Source organism: Haliotis cracherodii, unplaced genomic scaffold, assembly GCF_022045235.1.
Source record: "Haliotis cracherodii isolate W230 unplaced genomic scaffold, xgHalCrac1.p SCAF_3, whole genome shotgun sequence".
In the NCBI taxonomy this organism is placed as follows: domain Eukaryota; kingdom Metazoa; phylum Mollusca; class Gastropoda; order Lepetellida; family Haliotidae; genus Haliotis; species Haliotis cracherodii.
In genome coordinates this window covers 15576033-15595232 of record NW_027266286.1, presented here as the reverse complement: position 1 = coordinate 15595232, position 19200 = coordinate 15576033, and the positions used below count along the sequence as shown (strand labels likewise).

The following is a 19200-nucleotide window of genomic DNA, read 5'->3' as shown; positions in this document are numbered from 1 at the left end:
AGTCCTTGTTTTAGCCCCTTAATGCCGAGCGCCAGACAGGGTAACAACAAGTACCATCTTTTAACGTCTTTTGGTATGACACGGCTTGGGATGGAACCCCAGACCTTCTGCTCTACCATTAGACCACGGAGGCGGTAGTCTGGACCAGACAATCAAGTGATTGATATCATGAGCATCGATCCACGCAATTGAGATACGGTGACATGCAACAACCAAGTCAACGAGCCTGACCACCCGATCCCGTAAGTCGCCTCTTACGACAAGCCTAGTCGTCTTTCACGACAAACATGGGTTGCTGAAGACTTATTCTACCCCGGGTCTGTATCACTATAACCTCAGACATGACTGTCAGTAATGAGGTTTAATACCCATAGGGGAAGAAATAACTGAGTTCATAAATATTGTATGTGCACCAGTGAAAATGTCACTTTACGTGCACTGGTGTATGTCTTATTGTTGACGTGATCTTATTGTGACACAAGGTCGGAAACTAGAACGATTTCATAGCTGGAGATTGTCGACATTATTTGACAATTGTGGTTTTCTAACATGGTGGTCTAAAAAGGAGTTCAAAAGAATTAAGAAATAATGAGTGATGTATTTTTAAATCATAGGTGAACAACCACCAATCATTCCACTTTTTGTGAGCGAGGAATCCCGCTGGGGGTCCCTCCACACACAATCACCTAACTAAGGGCAGGATCCTGTCAACTGGGTCACTTACTTGCCACACATTTGTTTTGAAGAATAGGAGACGGGGTAGAACTGTCAGATGGCACAAACATCTTGTTCATATGACTCAGAATGGTGTCCACATCTGCAGGAGTGTCATCTAGTGTCATCAGGTACTTCTGTATCAGCTCATGTGATGGCTCATTCCGGTAAATTCCAAGACTCCCTGATGCCGCAGCCTTATTTGGCAAACAATCAAATGGACATATTTTGGGGTCGTCTCTCTTCATGCAATCGTCCAGAACCTTTAAGTCATAATTTAAATGGTTGAGCAGACTTTTGTCAACGGGACTGTTTTCTTCGGAGTATCCCCCCACAGCGCCTGGGGTTAGATCTTCCGGAACTGTTCCTGAAGCTATTCCTTCTTGTGTCAAATCTGATGGTAACTGAAAGCTTCCAGTGCTTTTCTCCAGCAAATCAAAATTTGGAACATTGCCCTTGTTCTCATCTTCACAGCTGTTCTTGATGGAGTCGCCAAAACCGTCCACATATAATGAAGGATTGTTGACACGGTTTAAACTTGTAGTCACAACCATTGAATCGGACTGAAAAATACTCAAACAAGGCAACATGTCCGCTTGACCTGCACTGGTCAAAGTGTGGTTATTTTCCTCCGAGGTGAGGAACTCCTCTTGATCGACACTATTGTCTGTTATCACTGAGTCACTGAAGTTAGTTTGATCACTGAGCTGGGACTGTAGTGAGCCTTTAGAAGAGCTGCCAGTTCCGTATCCACTCGACCTGTGGCGAAAAAACTGACGAGCTTCTTCACCCTGGGGTGAGAAAAGACTCTGATTTTGACTTTTCTCTTGTGGGATGTCGTAAACTGTAGCACTTTCATGAAAACTGACCGACCTCTTCAAACTGTGCTTCGAACTTTTGCCATTGTACACTTTCCCCTCAATTTCCATTTTGTGATTGGACCCTAATGATCCCTTGTTGCCAGCTCCTGTATTTAGAATCTCCTCGGACTGAGCTCGCTGTCTCTTCCCAGAGTACAACATGGGTTCCAAGCTCTGCACAATATCTGGTGAAGGATCATCGGGTGCATTCAGAGACTGCAACAAGTCTGGCAAGTCTGGAGCACTCTGACTCAAATGTTTCACAAGTCTCTCCCTGGAAACTTTCCGTTTGGAAATGGGTGGCTGATCATCTGAAAAGACACTATCATCACGAGAGAGATTTGGTCTTGGTGAAATAACTGGTATTGACTCTCGTCGTGAGGGGTCATACTCAATAGAGCAGTACCTGTTTTTAGACTCGACAAGTGAAGCCCTCTTTGACTGGAGGTCTTCATCGGTAGAGGACCTAGACATTCGGGATGAAACAGACTCACCTCCTTTTCTTAACTCAGGGGGGTCATATTCTCGCTCCTCACCCATTTCATTAATATGTGTCAGATCATTTCCATCAGCGCCACTAGGCAAACAGCTTCTATTTTCTTCACTGTAATACTCCGATGTTTCATTGTCCGAAACCAGCATCTGTCGGTCATGTAGGTCATCCTTCAACATTTCTCTAACAGCGTCCGGAACATCAAACTGCCCTGAAGCCGGAACACCAAATTGCCCTGATGCCGGAACATCAAACTGCCCTGAAGCCGGAACATCAAAATGCCCTGAAGCCGGAACATCAAACAGCTCTGAAGCCGGAGTTGACATGGCCTTGTCATCTGACATGGCCAAACAGGGCTGAAATGTTGGCACCGGATTAGCAATGGTCTGTCTCCCAGCAATCAGGTTTCTTGCAAGTTGCTGTGGTATTTGTGTCAAGTTTCTTTGGAGGTTGCTGTTTTCAAATGAGAGGACATCTGCATCAGTTTCGTCAATGGATACGTAACTTGGAGGTCCCTCCTCCTCCGAAGCAGACATAATCCCGCTTTACATGCCGACACACTCTCTCTGTTGTACAAGGGTATGTACATCTAGTGATGGCACCATGTCATGTTGTGGACGACGGGGTCTGGCTTCTGGCTTCTCTTGTTAATGTGTGAAACTGAGCAGGATCCATTAATCTGGAAAGAAACAGTCACAGTCAGAAAGTGTTCCATCATTTTTACTTTAATAAAATCCACATTAGTCCATCATCTTCTTTATATCAGTTTCATACATAGTACATATTATCTAATTATGAGCACACTTCACATGTTATTATGAAAGTTATCAAATGTGTTCATATGTGTTCATTTCAGCAACTGTTTATTGGGTCAATAAATGTATAAATAAGTCTAACATTGGACAAAAAGGCGATTTCAGGATTCTCAGGAAATATATTTCTAATACATGTAGATAAGCAAGACTAACTCATCAGATTTTCTTAGATGTAGATAGCAACAGTACAAGTATACGGTACAAACAGTTCATGTTGGTCGTAGACTTGCTCATACTTTGATCTTCTCATTAAATAAGGCTGAAAAAAATAATAGTCTTGGTTCTCTGGCACCGCCGCATCATCATTTAAACACAAGAGTCATCAGAAAGATGACATATCCCCCCGGCAGCTGTCTGTAAAGTAACCACTAGTAAATGTGCAATTCTGTATGTAATGAGTCAACAGTTGAATGTTCTTTAAGAAGCATACATTGTTTACCCACTGAATGGTTTTCGAATTCTGGCCCGGAAACGAACCTGTTCCCCAATGAAGTCTAGGTCCAACTTCTTTCCATAAAAATTGAAAAAAAATTAAAAATTTGTAAAAAGAAAATATCAAAAGGCACCACTTCGGTATGTGCCTGACAGCTTTGCCAAGTTTCGATCAAATACACTGAATGGTTTTGGAATTCTGCCCCAGAAAAGGAAATGATTACGGACGGACGGACAGACGGCCGGCCGGCCGGACTGACAGACAGACTGGCTGATCGCTATATCCCCCCGCATTATATGCCGGGTGGATAAAAATCAAAAGAATCTTTAAATATCCTGCATCTCGAACACACAACCCTGGGGGTTAAATGCTACCATACTTAAGAACAACATGATTTCCCCAAAATAATTGTAAACAAAATTTGGCTACATACTAGCTTGAACAACCACAAAAAAAATCAACAACACCACAATGAATTCAAAAGCCATTGCCTGAAAACCATTTCTATTATTTTTTTTAGCCTAATCAGCCTTTTCCACTCATGTTTGCTATACATGGTAATTAATCATACCAGGTCCTAAACTTGCAAGTGTAAGAAATGAAAAAGGCAAGCTTTCAGACATTTAAACATGTCCGATAATGTTACAAGAATTCATTCCAAGTTTTCCTACTAATATTTCCTACTAAAAAGCCTTGCACCAAGTTCAAGGTGAAGATCTAGGGTAGAATAGGTCTTCAGCAACCCATGCTTGCCGAAAAGGGCGGCGATGCTTGTCATAAGTGGCGACTAACGGGATCAGGTGGTCAGGCTCGATGACTTGGTTGATGCATGTCATCGATCCCAATTGCGTGGATTGATACTCATGTTGTCAATCACTGGATTGTCTGGTCCAGACTGAACTATTTACACACCGCCGACATATAGCTGGAATATTGCTGAGTGCGGCGTTAAACAACAAGCAAACAAGGTGAAGCTATACTGAAATGGCTATACCCATTGTCTGTAACATATCCTCCTTCCCAATATACCACAACCTGCCTGGATGTATCAACTATCACAAAAAGACTCCATGCAGATACTCCTGAGTAATTTGCAAAAGCCACGTTTTCAAACATAACAAGACTGACATTCATTTTTAGAAAAAACATCACTTTAGCATGATTACTTGGGTATTTATGTACAGTTTCAGCTTCACAGGGTCACAGTTGTTGAAACTGTTGACATGTGTGATGGACTGACTGATAGAAATCTCTTCCAGGACATCAACATTTTAACAACAGGGGGTTCAGAGTATGTCTCAAAACTTAGGGCATTAAAGTCTCTTATCCTAAATTGAAATTTTGAACTACTTTCTTAACATACAATAAACTATGGTCATAACGAACTAAAAGTGAGCACTAATTTCTAGTTTGTTATACCGTATTCGACGTAATAAGTGCCCAGGGCGCTCTCAAAATTTGAAATAGGGGGCTCTTCGTATTAGAATAAAAATTTTGAAAAAAAAAACAGAGTTGAAAGATTGTAAATTTTGAGGTTTATGTTCACAGCCTGAAATGATACAAAATAAAAGTCTGTGTGTATTATACATGACAGATATATTTATCCAGAATTTAATTGCCCATAATTAAGGGTGCATATAACACATGAGTGCGTATTATACACGAATAATAAGTCTTATGTACATTGATCAATCGGAAGGTTGCTATATGGGATTGTTCGCTAGCCAATATATTAGCAAATATCGCCGTGGGCGCTTATTAGAGCGGGGCACTTATTACGTCGAATACAGAATCCATAGTTTGTTATGAGCATATATACAGCACAAGGCTGGGACAAAAAAAGTTGCGATGTCCGTCAGTTCGTTATAAGCGTCTTTGTTCATTATTAACATAGTTTAGTGTACTTACAATTATAATTTCGAATGTGTCCTTTTCCAGAAAATTCAAGCATTTTGCAATATCTGAAAATTTGCACTTTATCACATTTATGGCGAAATATGAAAACTAGTTCTTTTCACTGATGCCTGAATATTTTTAAGCTGTTTACAAATCTGTGCAAACCCTGGAGAATCTGCAGAGCTTGTCCGACCTGGTTCTTCCTGAATGAACACACCAGCCAGATGAATCGATATAGCTGTAATCATGACATCACATCTTCATGTATGGAGTAGCAATGTGTCCTGTACACATATGAATGATCCCCATTGTCCACAAACTGCCTACGTTTCCTTCTGTTTGATGTCTGCCAAGATTAGACAAGCCAATCTCACAGAAGTCTGAACAAATCCCACGGAAAACCAATGCTTAATGTCACTGACCCCCTCAAATCAACATACCATCTCCCACTTCTAGGAAATATATGTTCCCTAACCACTGTTTTCATAGGTTATGGGTTAGGAGTTGAGAGTTAAGATTTGTAGTCAAATCTTGTAATGGGTAAGAAATTGGTTCATTCAAAATATTAGATTATGGTCAGAAAACAAAACAAAAATATTTAAATTTTGTTTATATTTGCCGACTGCACTACTTTTGATGGATCTAACCCACTCAGCCACCAAGGCTTCCACAAAAATGAAAGTCCGACAACTGGATCTAGATCACATACTTTGTGTACCTCCCTGAGATTAGCAGGACTCCCATGGCTGAAAGCTATGAACACACAATGCCACTTAGAAAGTGGTCAAATGTAACAAATGTTATATTCAGGACAACACGTTCTTAGTTAAGTACAGATTCTAATACTTTGGGGGGGTTGAGTCCCATCCGGGATTTGAACCCACACTGCTAGAGTGAGGCACCTAATCGCCAGCACACTAAGAGAGAAACAGGTCTCAGGTTAGCAGACTTATGTTAAGTTCAAACCTTGAGTCTCAACCTATACTTTAATCTCAATTATTTAAGTGATATAAAACTTGTGTCAGAACCATAATATCCTACACTTCAATAGGACACAATATGACTTCATTGACATTTTCCCTGCATTTCTAAATTTGGACGGGAGGACATTATTAATAGTTGTGTTGAGTGCAGGGCTGGGACAGGAAACTCGGGTACTTGGGTACTTGGGTACTCGGGTACTCGGGTCGGATACTGAGAAGGCCCCGGGTAGTCGCCTCTAACGACAAGTATGGACACCTTTTACGGCAAGCATGGGTTGCTGAAGACCTATTCCACCATGGATCTTCACAGGTCTCCTCTCTAAGTGAGAGAGTGTGTTATGTATAACAACATGTTGGATGGTACAAAGATGTCGCCAGGATGCCATGCTCTGTACCATTGTGTGTGTGTGTGTGTGTGTGTGCTTGCACACACATGGGTCTGTGGTTTTGTGCGTGGGTAAGAGGACATTCAGTCAAATTAAGGGCCTTTGGTCAGTAGTCATTACTTTTTTGGCTTCGTACAAAAATCACGCAAATAGAAGAAAAGCTGTCAAGTTTGATCTAAATTGCAAAATCATCTCTATGTGAATGCGGATTGTCTGTGTGTAAGAAAACATGCGGAAAGTAGTGCTACTTTCATTTCATTTCATTTATTGCATTTCATGTTTTGCAAATACCAAATGAGCTTTTAGCATGATTACAATACAGTTCAGTTTACATTAAACAGTTTTTATGGATATTTAATGTCAATTTTTGAAGATACAAATTTGACTCTTGTTACGTCATGATATTATAAAAAATTGTTTTGCACTAAACAGACTACCCCATCAGGATCCCCTAGGATGTTTAACACTTCGTGAAACTCATGAACACAGAGTGCTGACAAAACAATAATCCTAATCTAGGATTCAAACCCAGTCCGTAGACCACAATTCTTCAATGCCTAAGACAACTGGGCCAGTCACTGGATCCTGATACTACTGGGCACAACTCTTCAGTGTCAGACAACTGGGCCAGTCACTGGATCCTGATACAACTACTGGACACAACTCTTCAGTGTCTGACAACTGGGCCAGTCACTGGATCCTGATACAACTACTGGACACAACTCTTCAGTGTCTAAGACAACTGGTCACCCATCTCTACTAAAAACTTATAAAATCTTCTCCTTAGTGAGCTGTCTGTCAAACTAGAGAGCAGTTGGTGAAATTTGTTTTCATTTAGTAGAACAAAAAAATTCAGGAAAACATAAGTGAAACTTAAACAAACTGATATCTTACGTTTTGACTGGAACGTAGTAGGTATATTATATCTAGTCAACCGGTCTAGATTGGATTGATTGGATTGAACGGATACATGGATTGACGTACCTCCTATATTAGTTTATGTCCATTGGGAATATATAAACGACCATAGAGGGTACTACAACTGATGTCATCCGAGGAATATTAGTGCAGCGATATGAGCATCCACTTGGCGACTGGAATTCGGCGCATCATAAATGTGATGTTTTTGTTTTAGAAAGAAAGTTGAAACTCAGTGTATGCTTGTAAAATATGCAACCCCTACACAGCTGAGTTTTCTGAAAAAAATGTGCATTCAACATGTGAAAATTCCATGAACATGATGAATACAGACTGTCATGTACATTTATTTCAATCATTTCAATTCATCTCTAATTGTTTTCAATAAAATAAGCAGGTTAATTTTGAAGGTAAAATGTTTCATTACTCGTACGTTCATAGTAACAATTACGAAATACATGTTGGTTACATCATACATGGACGGCATACTAGCCAACTGTCTTTTTGAGAAATAAACAAAAAGTGCATTTGCAAAGGTTTCAAAACTATTTTTTAAAGGGAGGCAAATATTTTTGTTGTAAGTGACTTGTTACCCTTTCTCAAATGTCAAGGTGAAGGTGAATGATTTTGTGAGGGTAATGGCTGTTTTTAAATATGGCATGGTGTTGTTGACGAGAAAAAAAACATGATTTGATCACCAAACAGGCCCAAAAATATTTTTTTTACATAAAGCAGTATGACTGTGAAAAACGAAAAACGAAATGTTCATGGTTGAGGGACATTGAATGGGTAGAGATGAATGAAGATGGCAGTGACTGTGTTCTGTCTCTCGTTAAAAAGCTTAAAGGGGCACTGATCTAACGCAATTCCCCGGGACTGGTTGTTGCCTTTGTTATTGTTTTTTCCCAGTGAGTACCCGGATGTATAGCAGAAATCTAGACTAGTTCGCGACCTCTGCTGCGCCATTCGTAAGCGCATTAGTCACTTTTATGGGTAGTAATAAGGGCGTATGGTCACATTGATCACGCTTACAAAGGAAATGACCTGCTAAAACAACGTCTATCGCTCATTGAAGAATTTCCCAACCATGACGTAGAGAAACAAGAACGAATCGGTTCAAATGAAGGAAAACAAAATGCAAATATCATAATTACAACCTACCAAATTTATGTGTATAAATTTTAGGCAGCTTCCTTGTTCGAGGAATGTATCCGTGAATATCCACACAAAGGAACAATATCCCATTCGTCTGCAGCTGTACAAAGAAACTTATTCGATGCCACGTGTCTCAGTAACAATCAAATATCTTAAAAGATAGATATCGTTTCGGGATATTATAACCCGTGTTCGTTTCTCAACTGATCACTTGGATTGTTTCAGGTGTTTTACATAGGTGTCTCAATGGTCGGCTGGGAACGTGACAACTATTTTCATAACGTCCACAGTTCCTAAAAAATCCATTGAGTGATAGATAACAATGATCAATCAATCAACGTATTATCAGTTAACCCTTTGAACAAAGTATGTTGTTTTTACATCGGCACTTCACGCCATGATATGAGTGTATTCCCTTTGTTTTAGTAAACCTACACATGTAAACACTCACTCTTGACATATCCACTGTGCAAGATAACTGTGGTTAATCAATCAACGTATTTCCTGTTAATCCTTTGATGACTAGGAACGATCTGTTGATTTACAAAAAAAATAAATCAACTGATCATTTACCTCTTGCTTGGCTGCCACGTGCATATTACATAACACACTTTTCACCTCACTTCAAACCTGGATTTAGATTGAATAATTACCCCAGACACAATAAATGCCAAATGGGAACCTTTGTCAGGTAATCTAAGTGGGGTTACCACTAATTGTACCTGTAATAAATTCATTAACTGAGCATCAAGTGAATGACGACAAATACACAAGTGTAGGGTTATACCAGAAAACGTGGATGACAACTAGGGAGTAGTAATCGTATTATCGACGCAAGCCGAAATCCGAAAATGCTTTCACTGCAATGATACTTTTTTTAGTATTAAACTATAACCATGTGGGGTATTTCCAAATGACGACATCCGATGAGCTCTGCTATTCTTTTTGTCTGTTTGTATAGGCTGAAGAAATTAATTAACATGCGCCCTTTGTCGAAATCTTTATAGATCACAGTTAACCAGTCAGTGTTTATGCAAAAATGCGTAAAACAAATATTGCCAAGTTTATTTAGCTGTCCTTGCAGACGGTAGCCCAGTCTCTGGTCACGCTCAGTTGCGTTGCGTTTAATCCGGGTACTCACGGGGAAAAAAACAATAACAAAGGCAACAACCAGTCCGGGGAATTGCGTTAGATCAGTGCCCCTTTAACTCAAGGGTTAATTACAGAAAATGGTGACAATAATTGAGAACATAAATCTGTATAAAATTTAATTGAGCAAGAGAAAATATTGCAGGACGAGTACAAAATAATATCTACTTGCCCTGCAGGACAAAATGGGTTTAAGAAAAAGATATTGAAGCTGTGAGATCAGTTGCAGAGTGGTCTAAACATCTGTCAAGGGGCACTTACAGGAACCGGGCACTGAACACGGAGAATATGGTTGAAAACATTTGTGACAAACAATGCAGGACTCATACAAATCAATTTTCTTTAGAATCACACACTTTTAAGCACTTTTCATGGAAGAACATTTGTGTTCAAAGACCACTAATATTCATCCAAAAGTCCATCCTGAGTGCACAATAACATACTGAAACCTAATAACACACCAGGAAGACCATAACGCATTGAAACTCCATCAATAATAATTTTCAGATTTTTTTTGGTCATATCTAGACCACATTTATTACATTCCAGCACTTTTCAAGTTCTGACATTAATATTTCAGCCCTTTTTCAGTAATTTGATGTAAAAACGGCTGAGTTAACCACCTTTCATCGGCCGTGGTTGAATTCAAACTATTTCGTTGTTCAATGTCTGTACAAACTCTGCAATGTCAAAGTGACACAATGCTCACTTCCACACAAAACCTATCAACAGTTTACATACAGTTTTATAGGTAGGACAAAAGTAGTTCTGGTGTTTGTAGAATCACTGGGTATCATGTCACACTAGTCAACATGATCAATGCACTTGGCCAATATCCAATACAGTGTGTATTGTTGAAAATGTATTGTATGTACGAGGGTTGGGACGGGTAACATGGGTAGCTCGATACTCCGTCCGGTGGGTCCTGACTAGGACTTGGTTACCCATAGGACTACCCGGACCCATGGTTCTTTTTTTTAAGTCTCAAAATTTTAGCTCATTTTGGGAAAACCCCAATGGAGTGAAGAAGTGATGAGTGAAAAAATATTGGTTACCCAATGAAAAATGTAATAACCCAAATAAAATAGAAACCTTCGAGTAAAACCTCAATTGCTCAAAAAGATATCTGGATCTCTCTCTGGTATAGTTAACTCAAGGATGTGGAAAGTCAATGACAATGCCAATTGAATTTGCCTTGACTTGTTACATGAGAGAGCTACCGTCATCATAGCCGTATTATTGCTGAGTGTGGCGTTAAACAACAAACAAACCAACCAATATGAGACAGATGGACAAACAAAAATATCAGTTTAAGTTATACAGAGACAACAATGAAACGTAGCAGATAAATTATTGTTACATAAGAATTACAGCCTTGAAAAATATAAACCTTGTCAGTGTGGTCAATCCAAACGATGGCAGTGTATGGGTGGGTGCTTCCTATTTGTGTATTTCTCTCACATTTGAGGACGTACAATGAAGCATATTGCACAACATCCTGTAAAATGTCAAGGCACCAGCTGCTCAAAATGTAGCTGTTTCATTTGGATGAATTCATTAGTCATGGAGGGAAAAGCAATGGAGATACAAAAAACATTCGGGTATTTTCCACAACACAAACTATTCATTTTTATCACCACTGCCAACAAACAATTTATTTGGGCCACATATCTTAACAAATTATTCATTTAAAAAAAAAAAATCTTCCCCTCCCCCTCATAAAAATCAAATGGATGACCCCTTTGTATTTCAAATCCTTTAATACCGGTAATACCTAATCTCAAACTAAAACAAATTTAAATCAAATTTTAAAAAAAAAGTAGGATTGTTGTGAGATATCTTTACTTGTCTGATAATTCTCATACAGATGCAGTCTTCCCGCTGGCTTTTGAAACTGAGCGTCCCAGTGGAGTGGCAACTCTAAAAATTACCAGTGCCCCCTAATTTTTGCCAGTCCCAACTTTCAACAAATAAAAAAACGTATGAAAATTATTTGGTTTTAATTCTTTCAAGTTCATGTTCAGTGAAAAGATGTCATCAACTAAAGTAACTTAGTTAGATCTATACAAACTTCAGTCACAATTTTCTCTTTGTTTTTTTAATATTTCGAGACAAAGACGCTACAAATGGATATTTAACCTAGAAATAGACAAGGGGAAAGAAACCCTAATGGCAACAGACAAGCTGACTTTAGATTTATAAGTATTTTATTTGCCGGTCCTTAGGGACTGGCAGTCACATGAATTACCAGTCCAAGCCTAATTTTACTGGTAAAAAACTGGTAATTACCGGTAAACAGGAACACTGAGATAGCTCCTCCAGTACTTTGTAATAAAGCCCTCTTAAGACATGGTTCTGATCCTTAAATACAGATTGCCGAAGATAATCTATTTAAGCTATCACTATTATTGTATCATACATTTCGCAAGAGAACAGTTCATTTGTGATGTAAATATTGATATAGTTACTTGCAGAGCATATATTAAGGTGCGCACTGAACATGATGTACCATTGGTCTTTGGGCCACAATATAAATAAACACTGTGAAAATTTTAATGCCACCCATGCTATAACCATGATAACATTTCCATGATAGTTTACTTTTCCAGTGGATCTAAAAGGGTCCTTAATCCACCTCGAGGTTTGTAAAATAAAATTGACAACATCATCAAAGATAACAGACAGCCATTAAACAAAATCTGCTGTCAGTATTTCTGAAAGAAATGTGTTTGTAAGGACTTAATACATACACATGAAAATCCCAATGAAAACAACAAAATATGAAGTCATCATAAGGAGACACTTTCTTGCCACAGTTCCGCTTCATCAATCTGGTAATGTTATAGTAGAATATGTTTACAGATGAGAGAAAATTGAAGAGTTTGTTCAAAACATAACACATAGCTAAAAACAGAATGCGAGTGTTGAACACAGCTTCTTTGAAAACATATACGAAATGTCACAACATTTAACCATAATCATGATAATCATGGCTGAATAATAACCATAATAGACAAGACGACAGAAACCCCTTGAAAGGCCATGTTAACCCCAATTTCTTCAAGATGTTTGAATCCGAGTTTTAATATGGACTCCACAGCAGCCATTTTAAAAAAACTTTTGTAGAAGCAAGAATATAACAGAGATGAGAGTGTGAGAAAATTTCATAATAATCGTAGAAAGTATTGAAATGTTCAAGTGAGATTGCTGAAATCACACGCTCCATAATTGGCTTCCAAAACAAATCTATTTATGGGCGTGGCCTAAAGATTCCGGCGCAGCGCTGACAACTGTTTTAGTTGGCTGACATGTTTGCCGCTTTTATCTTCCTTGTGATTCTCAGCCGTTATACATATCTATACTGTTTCTGCTATTTCCGATCATCTGACAAAAATAACAACATTGAATACATTGTTGAATGTGTGAAGTGACCTTTGATCTTGACATTGTGAACAATTTCAAAATAGCAATCAACTATCGGAAACTAGCGTTTTATTACTAACATCCTGGTTGGGCAATAAAGCACCAGGGCCCACTTGCACAAAGCGATCTTAGCGCTAAGACTATTGTAAGCCTATATTAAAGTATGGGAGTTAAGACCATCTTTGCACTAAGATCGCTTTGTGCAAGTGGGCCCTGCTGTCCTCGGTCCTATTCCACACAATACATGCATGTCAGGGATTAATCCCCTGAGTAAACAACTGAAGGTATCTTCAGTGTTGTTACTAAAGAACCCGTGAAGATCCGGGGTAGAATAGGAATTCAGCAACCCATGCTTGTTGTAAAAGGCGACTATACTTGTCGTAAGAGGCGACTAACGGGATCGGGTGGTCAGGCTCGCTGACTTGGTTGATGCATGTCATCTCATCCCAATTGCATGGATCGATGCTCATGATATCAATCACTGGATTGTCTGGTTCAGACTTGATTATTTACAGACTGTCGTCATATAGCTGAAATATTTCTGTGTGTGGCGTTAAACAACAAACCAACCAACCAAGCTAATTGAGTCAGTTTGTGTTAATTGCAGGCGACAATGAGAGACACTGATTCAATTTTGTAATATTTGTCATAACAATGTGACCTTTTTGATGGGGGGATAAATAATCAGTTTGCTATATATCCACAGTCACCAATCATTGCATCAGCACAAATTAGATAAACTTAGAAGAGATAGAGAGTGAGCGTGTGAAAGAAACCTTTTTGAGTCGCACTAGTCTGTCTTACAGACCCTGATACAAATATATATCAAATACAGCCCATGCAAGTCTATAATGTTTGGCAAGTCTAGATCACTGCAGTATCAAAATGAAGAGGGTCACTGGGCTCCTTTTTATTATATTTTTATTAAGATAACTGAACAACTGTTTTTTTATGTACGATATGTTCATTTCCGAGACTATATGTTAGTCTAGAGTCGCACATGATCGATACATTTACATGACAAAACATGAAACTGTAAAATTAAATTTTATTGGGGCCGACAAAATTTCAAGGATGTGAGCAGGTTTTCCTCCAAAAAAGAGGAAAACTCTAGGGGGGTCTGAAATTTATTAAACATTGGATTGGACAACATTCACCCCAAGAAATGTAAAAAGTCAATGGCAAAAGTCAATGGCAAATAAACATGATAAACAAAGTAGGCGGATGTAGTAAAATTTCGAAGTCAAATGGGACTTCTGTGCACCTGGCTACCGGTCTAGTATGGGAGCAATACTGCCATAAACTTCATTTAATTAATCTCCAGCTTATAAGACCAATACACTTTAAAACAATAAATGTCGACATTAATACATGTATATAACATAATATAATCACAGATCCCGATACTACCACAATTGTATTGCTGAAGAAGCATATGTAGATACTATATCATGCTATATAAGACCAATTTATCTTGACCTGATCAGAGACTGCTCAAAGTCTGCAGCAAACGTCTGTACAAATTAAAAAAAATGGAATTACAAATTTCCCAATTCATGTTAGACCATGTAGACAGTAGCTAATGTTAAGGCTCTGTACGGGTGACCAATTTGAGCAAAATAACCAGTTTTTACTCCGAAATGCCTGGCAAGGGCTCTTCCTTTGGAATCTTGGACAAATCTAACCACCAATGGCCAACAATATACGTTAAGACAACAAATGTAGACATTAAAATATAACATAGTAAATTGACAGATCCTGATACTACACACACTTATATAACACACACACACACGCACACATGCTCACATATACACACGCTCACACACACACACACGCTCAAACACACACTCACACACACATACACATGCTCACACCCACCCCCACACGCTCACACACACATATATATATAACAATCACACACACACACACACACACACACACACACACACACACACACACACACACACATCGTGAAAAGTAGATGATGTTGTCCAACTGCTTCCAACAGCTATGCTGGAGAACACTGGTGAACATTTCAGGAAACCTGACACTCCACATTATCGCTTCAATGAACACTGAACTGTACTAAAAATACCTCCAAGAATGTTCGCTATAAGGAACAAATGTCACCACCTCACATTGTCAATAAATGTCTTATAGAAATGTTGAATGTAAAATGATAACTATTTTTGCGAGAGTTGCAGGTTTTGTCTCAAAATGAAAAAGAAGATGTCTTTCGTCATGATATTTCCTTTAATGTTTTAATTTTCTTTACCCAAATGATTTTTCACTTTCAGAATTACATTTATTTCATCATTTACCGAATTGTTTGACAACTAAATCTGTCCCTCAAGTAATTTAAAAAAGAGCCTTTAAGAAAATTAAAACAAAGAACTCTGATTTCACTGATTCATTATTATAAAGACATAAACCGCTGTTCAATTTCATAACGCTCTACATTCAAGCTGTGTCAACAGAAGATAAGCTAGCAAGGTCACACAGCCATGGTTCCGAGAAATTCGTTTTCTCATCGACTGGTTCATTTGTTTACTTAAACCACGCCTGTAAATCATCTCAGCATATGTCTGATGTGCCACATGGATTTATCTAGTATTGATAAAACTTGTCATACAGTAATTCTCGCATAATACATCAGAAATTCTCAGAAGTGAAGCAAATGCATTAACGTAAAGGGATCATTGACGAATATCCTTCTCAAACAATATCATCACTCCTTTTTCCACTGATATAACTATAACGAGATATTCTTGTTAAACACCAACATGATCAACAGTAAACTTTGAAACAGCACCATTATCAACATTTTTAACATAATCGTTATCATTACTGTGAAACCCAACAAATATATTTCCCTTTTGCAATATAATGTGTTGCACCAACAAGAGGGCACTCAAGCAGTGCAATGGCATTCATCACTTAAACACACATATAACAATGTCATACAGACAGGAAAATCATGTTATGGATGAGAAGGTCAAGTGGTGCAAGATCATTCAGGAATATGAGATTGCAACTTCATGTTGAGGGTACAATGACCTAGCTACACTCTAAAAGAGGACAAAGGCTGAGTTGGATTCGGGTTGCTGAAAAATTACTTGGATCATCTGCTAAATCAAATTTGATGTTGAGATGTTTGTTTGTTTATTGTTTGCTTAATGCCACACTCAGCAATATTCCAGCTATATGACGGCGGTTTGTAAATAATCGAGTCTGGACCAGACAATCCAGTGATTGACATCATGAGCATCAATCCACGCAATTGGGATTGATGACATGCATCAACCAAGTCAGCAAGCCTGACCACCCGATCCTGTTAGTCGCCTCTTACGACAAGCATAGTGGCCTTTTACAGCAAGCATGGGTTGCTGAAGACCTATTCTACCCCGGATCCTCACGGGTTGATGATGAGACGAATTCAGGAGTTACTGATAACCATTTGTACATAGAGACAGAGTTGCAGCTTCACACAACACTTACCCCATGTTGGCCTAGATCAGAGTGAGTGTGAGTGAGTTGGGTTTAATGCCAATTTGAACGGTATTCCATGTAGCCTGCAACCTCGGGGTATCGTGGTACTTGTTATGTACGCTAAACGGAACCATATGCACTCAGTAACATTTATGATTATTTGTGTTCTCTGTATCAGATGTCATTTATTTTATCTAAATATACATATTTTACTGGTGAAAGTTCATTATGTACATTATTAGCGCCTAGTAAAAGCTGGGACAAGGAGATAGCTCCATCGTATTGCGGTACAGGGAAAAGTTGTGCATGGAAGTCCGAATTGGACAAAAACAGGACATAATTCTACCAACCACTAAGTATGATGAAGTCAGGCTTCAGTGATTTGTCCAGGCAAGTGCAAAGACAGCACAAGTAAACTTCTGAATGTGTTATCAGTAATAGGTATTCAATGCATATTTACCGAAAAGTAAGATCAAAATATATTTTAAAATCAACAACAAAATATCAGAAATATTTTAAGAATTTTGTTTAAAAAATAACAATAAATATATAAAATGCACCCCTAGTATGCCAAAAGTCATCTTCCCGAGGCAAGTGAGTTAACTGACTATAAAAGTCCAGTTTCCATCCTTGCCGAACTAGGCTGGGATTATGGAGTTACATTTTGGCTGGACTAACGAGTCTATGCATAGTCCAATCAAAATTGCGCACTGAAATCGAAATCCGGTTCGTAAAGTGTCATGCAGATTTCGGGCGACTGCAGGATTTGCAAAGCATGTGCACAGCTAACTCGTTGTCAACAGATATTTTCTAAATCTTTTCATGCTTTTAATCAAGGTGCTCACGTGATTTGATGCACTTAGCGATGTAAGACTCGTTTTATCACAATATAGATCTTGATTATCAATCAGATCGTCTTGACTGGGCGCCACCATTTTGTTTGAAGCAAATGCAAGTGATACGAGAGGTTGAATCTGATTGGTCAATAGGAGAGGCATAGAAAGGACATAACTTGTAATAGCCACTGGTGGCGCAACGATCGAGCCCAGGAATTCCAGCCTAGTTCGGCAAGGGTGGAAACTGGACTTTTAAAGTCAGTTAACTCTCTTGCCTCAGGAAGATGGCCAAAAGTATGTATTTGTCATTTGGCTACTGGTGAAGAACGTATTTCTAAGTATGGCATTATGACCCTTATGATCTCCTAATAAATTCTGGCGACAGAGTGGGAAACAAATGTGAGGACTACGTAACTTCCGTTACCTTTCTAGACGCCATGAACATGTAGATGATCTAGTTCAGGTGGACAGAGAAAGTTTTCTTGGGAAACTGCGGGTTATATCGTTGTCCATTGATAGATAGTGGTCAGACAATAATAAAAAGATGCCAGAAGTAAGTATCAACGCGTTACTATAACTCCTTACTTACAGCAGACGGAACATTCCGAGGAAATGGAAATTGTTTACGAAGCAAGCATTTCCTGGTTACTGATTTGTATTGATAGACAGCTGCTAAGAGGCGTGTCCCGCGTGAACTACCGGAAGTCACAAATGCAGCGATACCATGAATGCCGCTGTACCACAGGGTTCTGAGTATGGCAGAAGACTTAATTAAAGAATAATCCCTTATGTCTTGAATCACAAAACAAAATTCTATGCATCTGTGACTATGATGATTACAGAAACATCCGTGTATTCTTCATAGGTCTATCAAAAAGATTATAGCTGATCCTTGACATGTGTGTATCTTTCCCCATACTCTCCAAAATAAATGTTATACATTTTGTAATAAAGTCAAAGATCAAATGCCAATCTTTTCTTTGCCACATCATATTTGTTTACCTGTTATAGTTATCACCATATGCGATCTAGCCCTGGACTAGTGAGCCTGTTTGTAACATATCATCTTGGTACATTGCAAAGGCATGTTGCATGTCAATTACTTGCTTCCTTGAAGTTGATTACTATTATCTAAGTTTACACATTTATATTTCTGGATATGGATAGTGATAACGAACTGACTATGACATTATTATTCACACTCCTCAAAACAAAATCGCCCAATATCAAACATAATTTTAGGTGTCCATGAGTCACCAAGTTGACAAACATGGACTTAGTGAACGTCAGACATGTGATTGTTCTCAAGTCCGTTTAGAACTGGTCCAACATTGCCAAACGTGCGGCAATCATGGTCGTTAAATGATATTAAATTGGAATGACAGTACCTGAAATCTGTGCATTGGGCAGTGCCTGTAAAGTGTAAAATCAGAGAAGATCCTCCGGTGGTTTGAGGGTCCTTTACTTCGTCGATAACGTTTATTTCACGCAACCTCTCTCCTACACGGGAATTCCAGGAAATAGAAATAACTGAGGAAAGGGAAATACTTACAACATTGCCGAACTCCATTAAATGTATTGGTTAGAACTCGCGATGTCTGTGCACGGAGCTATGGAGGCTCGTCCAATCGCTGTTTGGGGATGAGC

At 38.7% G+C, this 19200-nt stretch overlaps 1 protein-coding gene across 1 annotated transcript in view; it reads right to left on the bottom strand.

Moving 5' to 3' along the window:
• LOC139473775 (uncharacterized) overlaps positions 1-19062 on the bottom strand; it is a 42380-nt gene extending 23318 nt beyond the window's left edge. Inside the window, exons 1-2 of the mRNA XM_071256530.1 lie at positions 18942-19062; positions 725-2746 (exon numbers count right to left, since the gene is read on the bottom strand). Of these exons, the coding sequence (XP_071112631.1) occupies positions 725-2603 (1879 nt within the window). The 5' untranslated portion in view covers positions 2604-2746; positions 18942-19062. The remainder of the gene's footprint in view (positions 1-724; positions 2747-18941) is intronic.
• Positions 19063-19200: the final 138 nt, after the last annotated feature.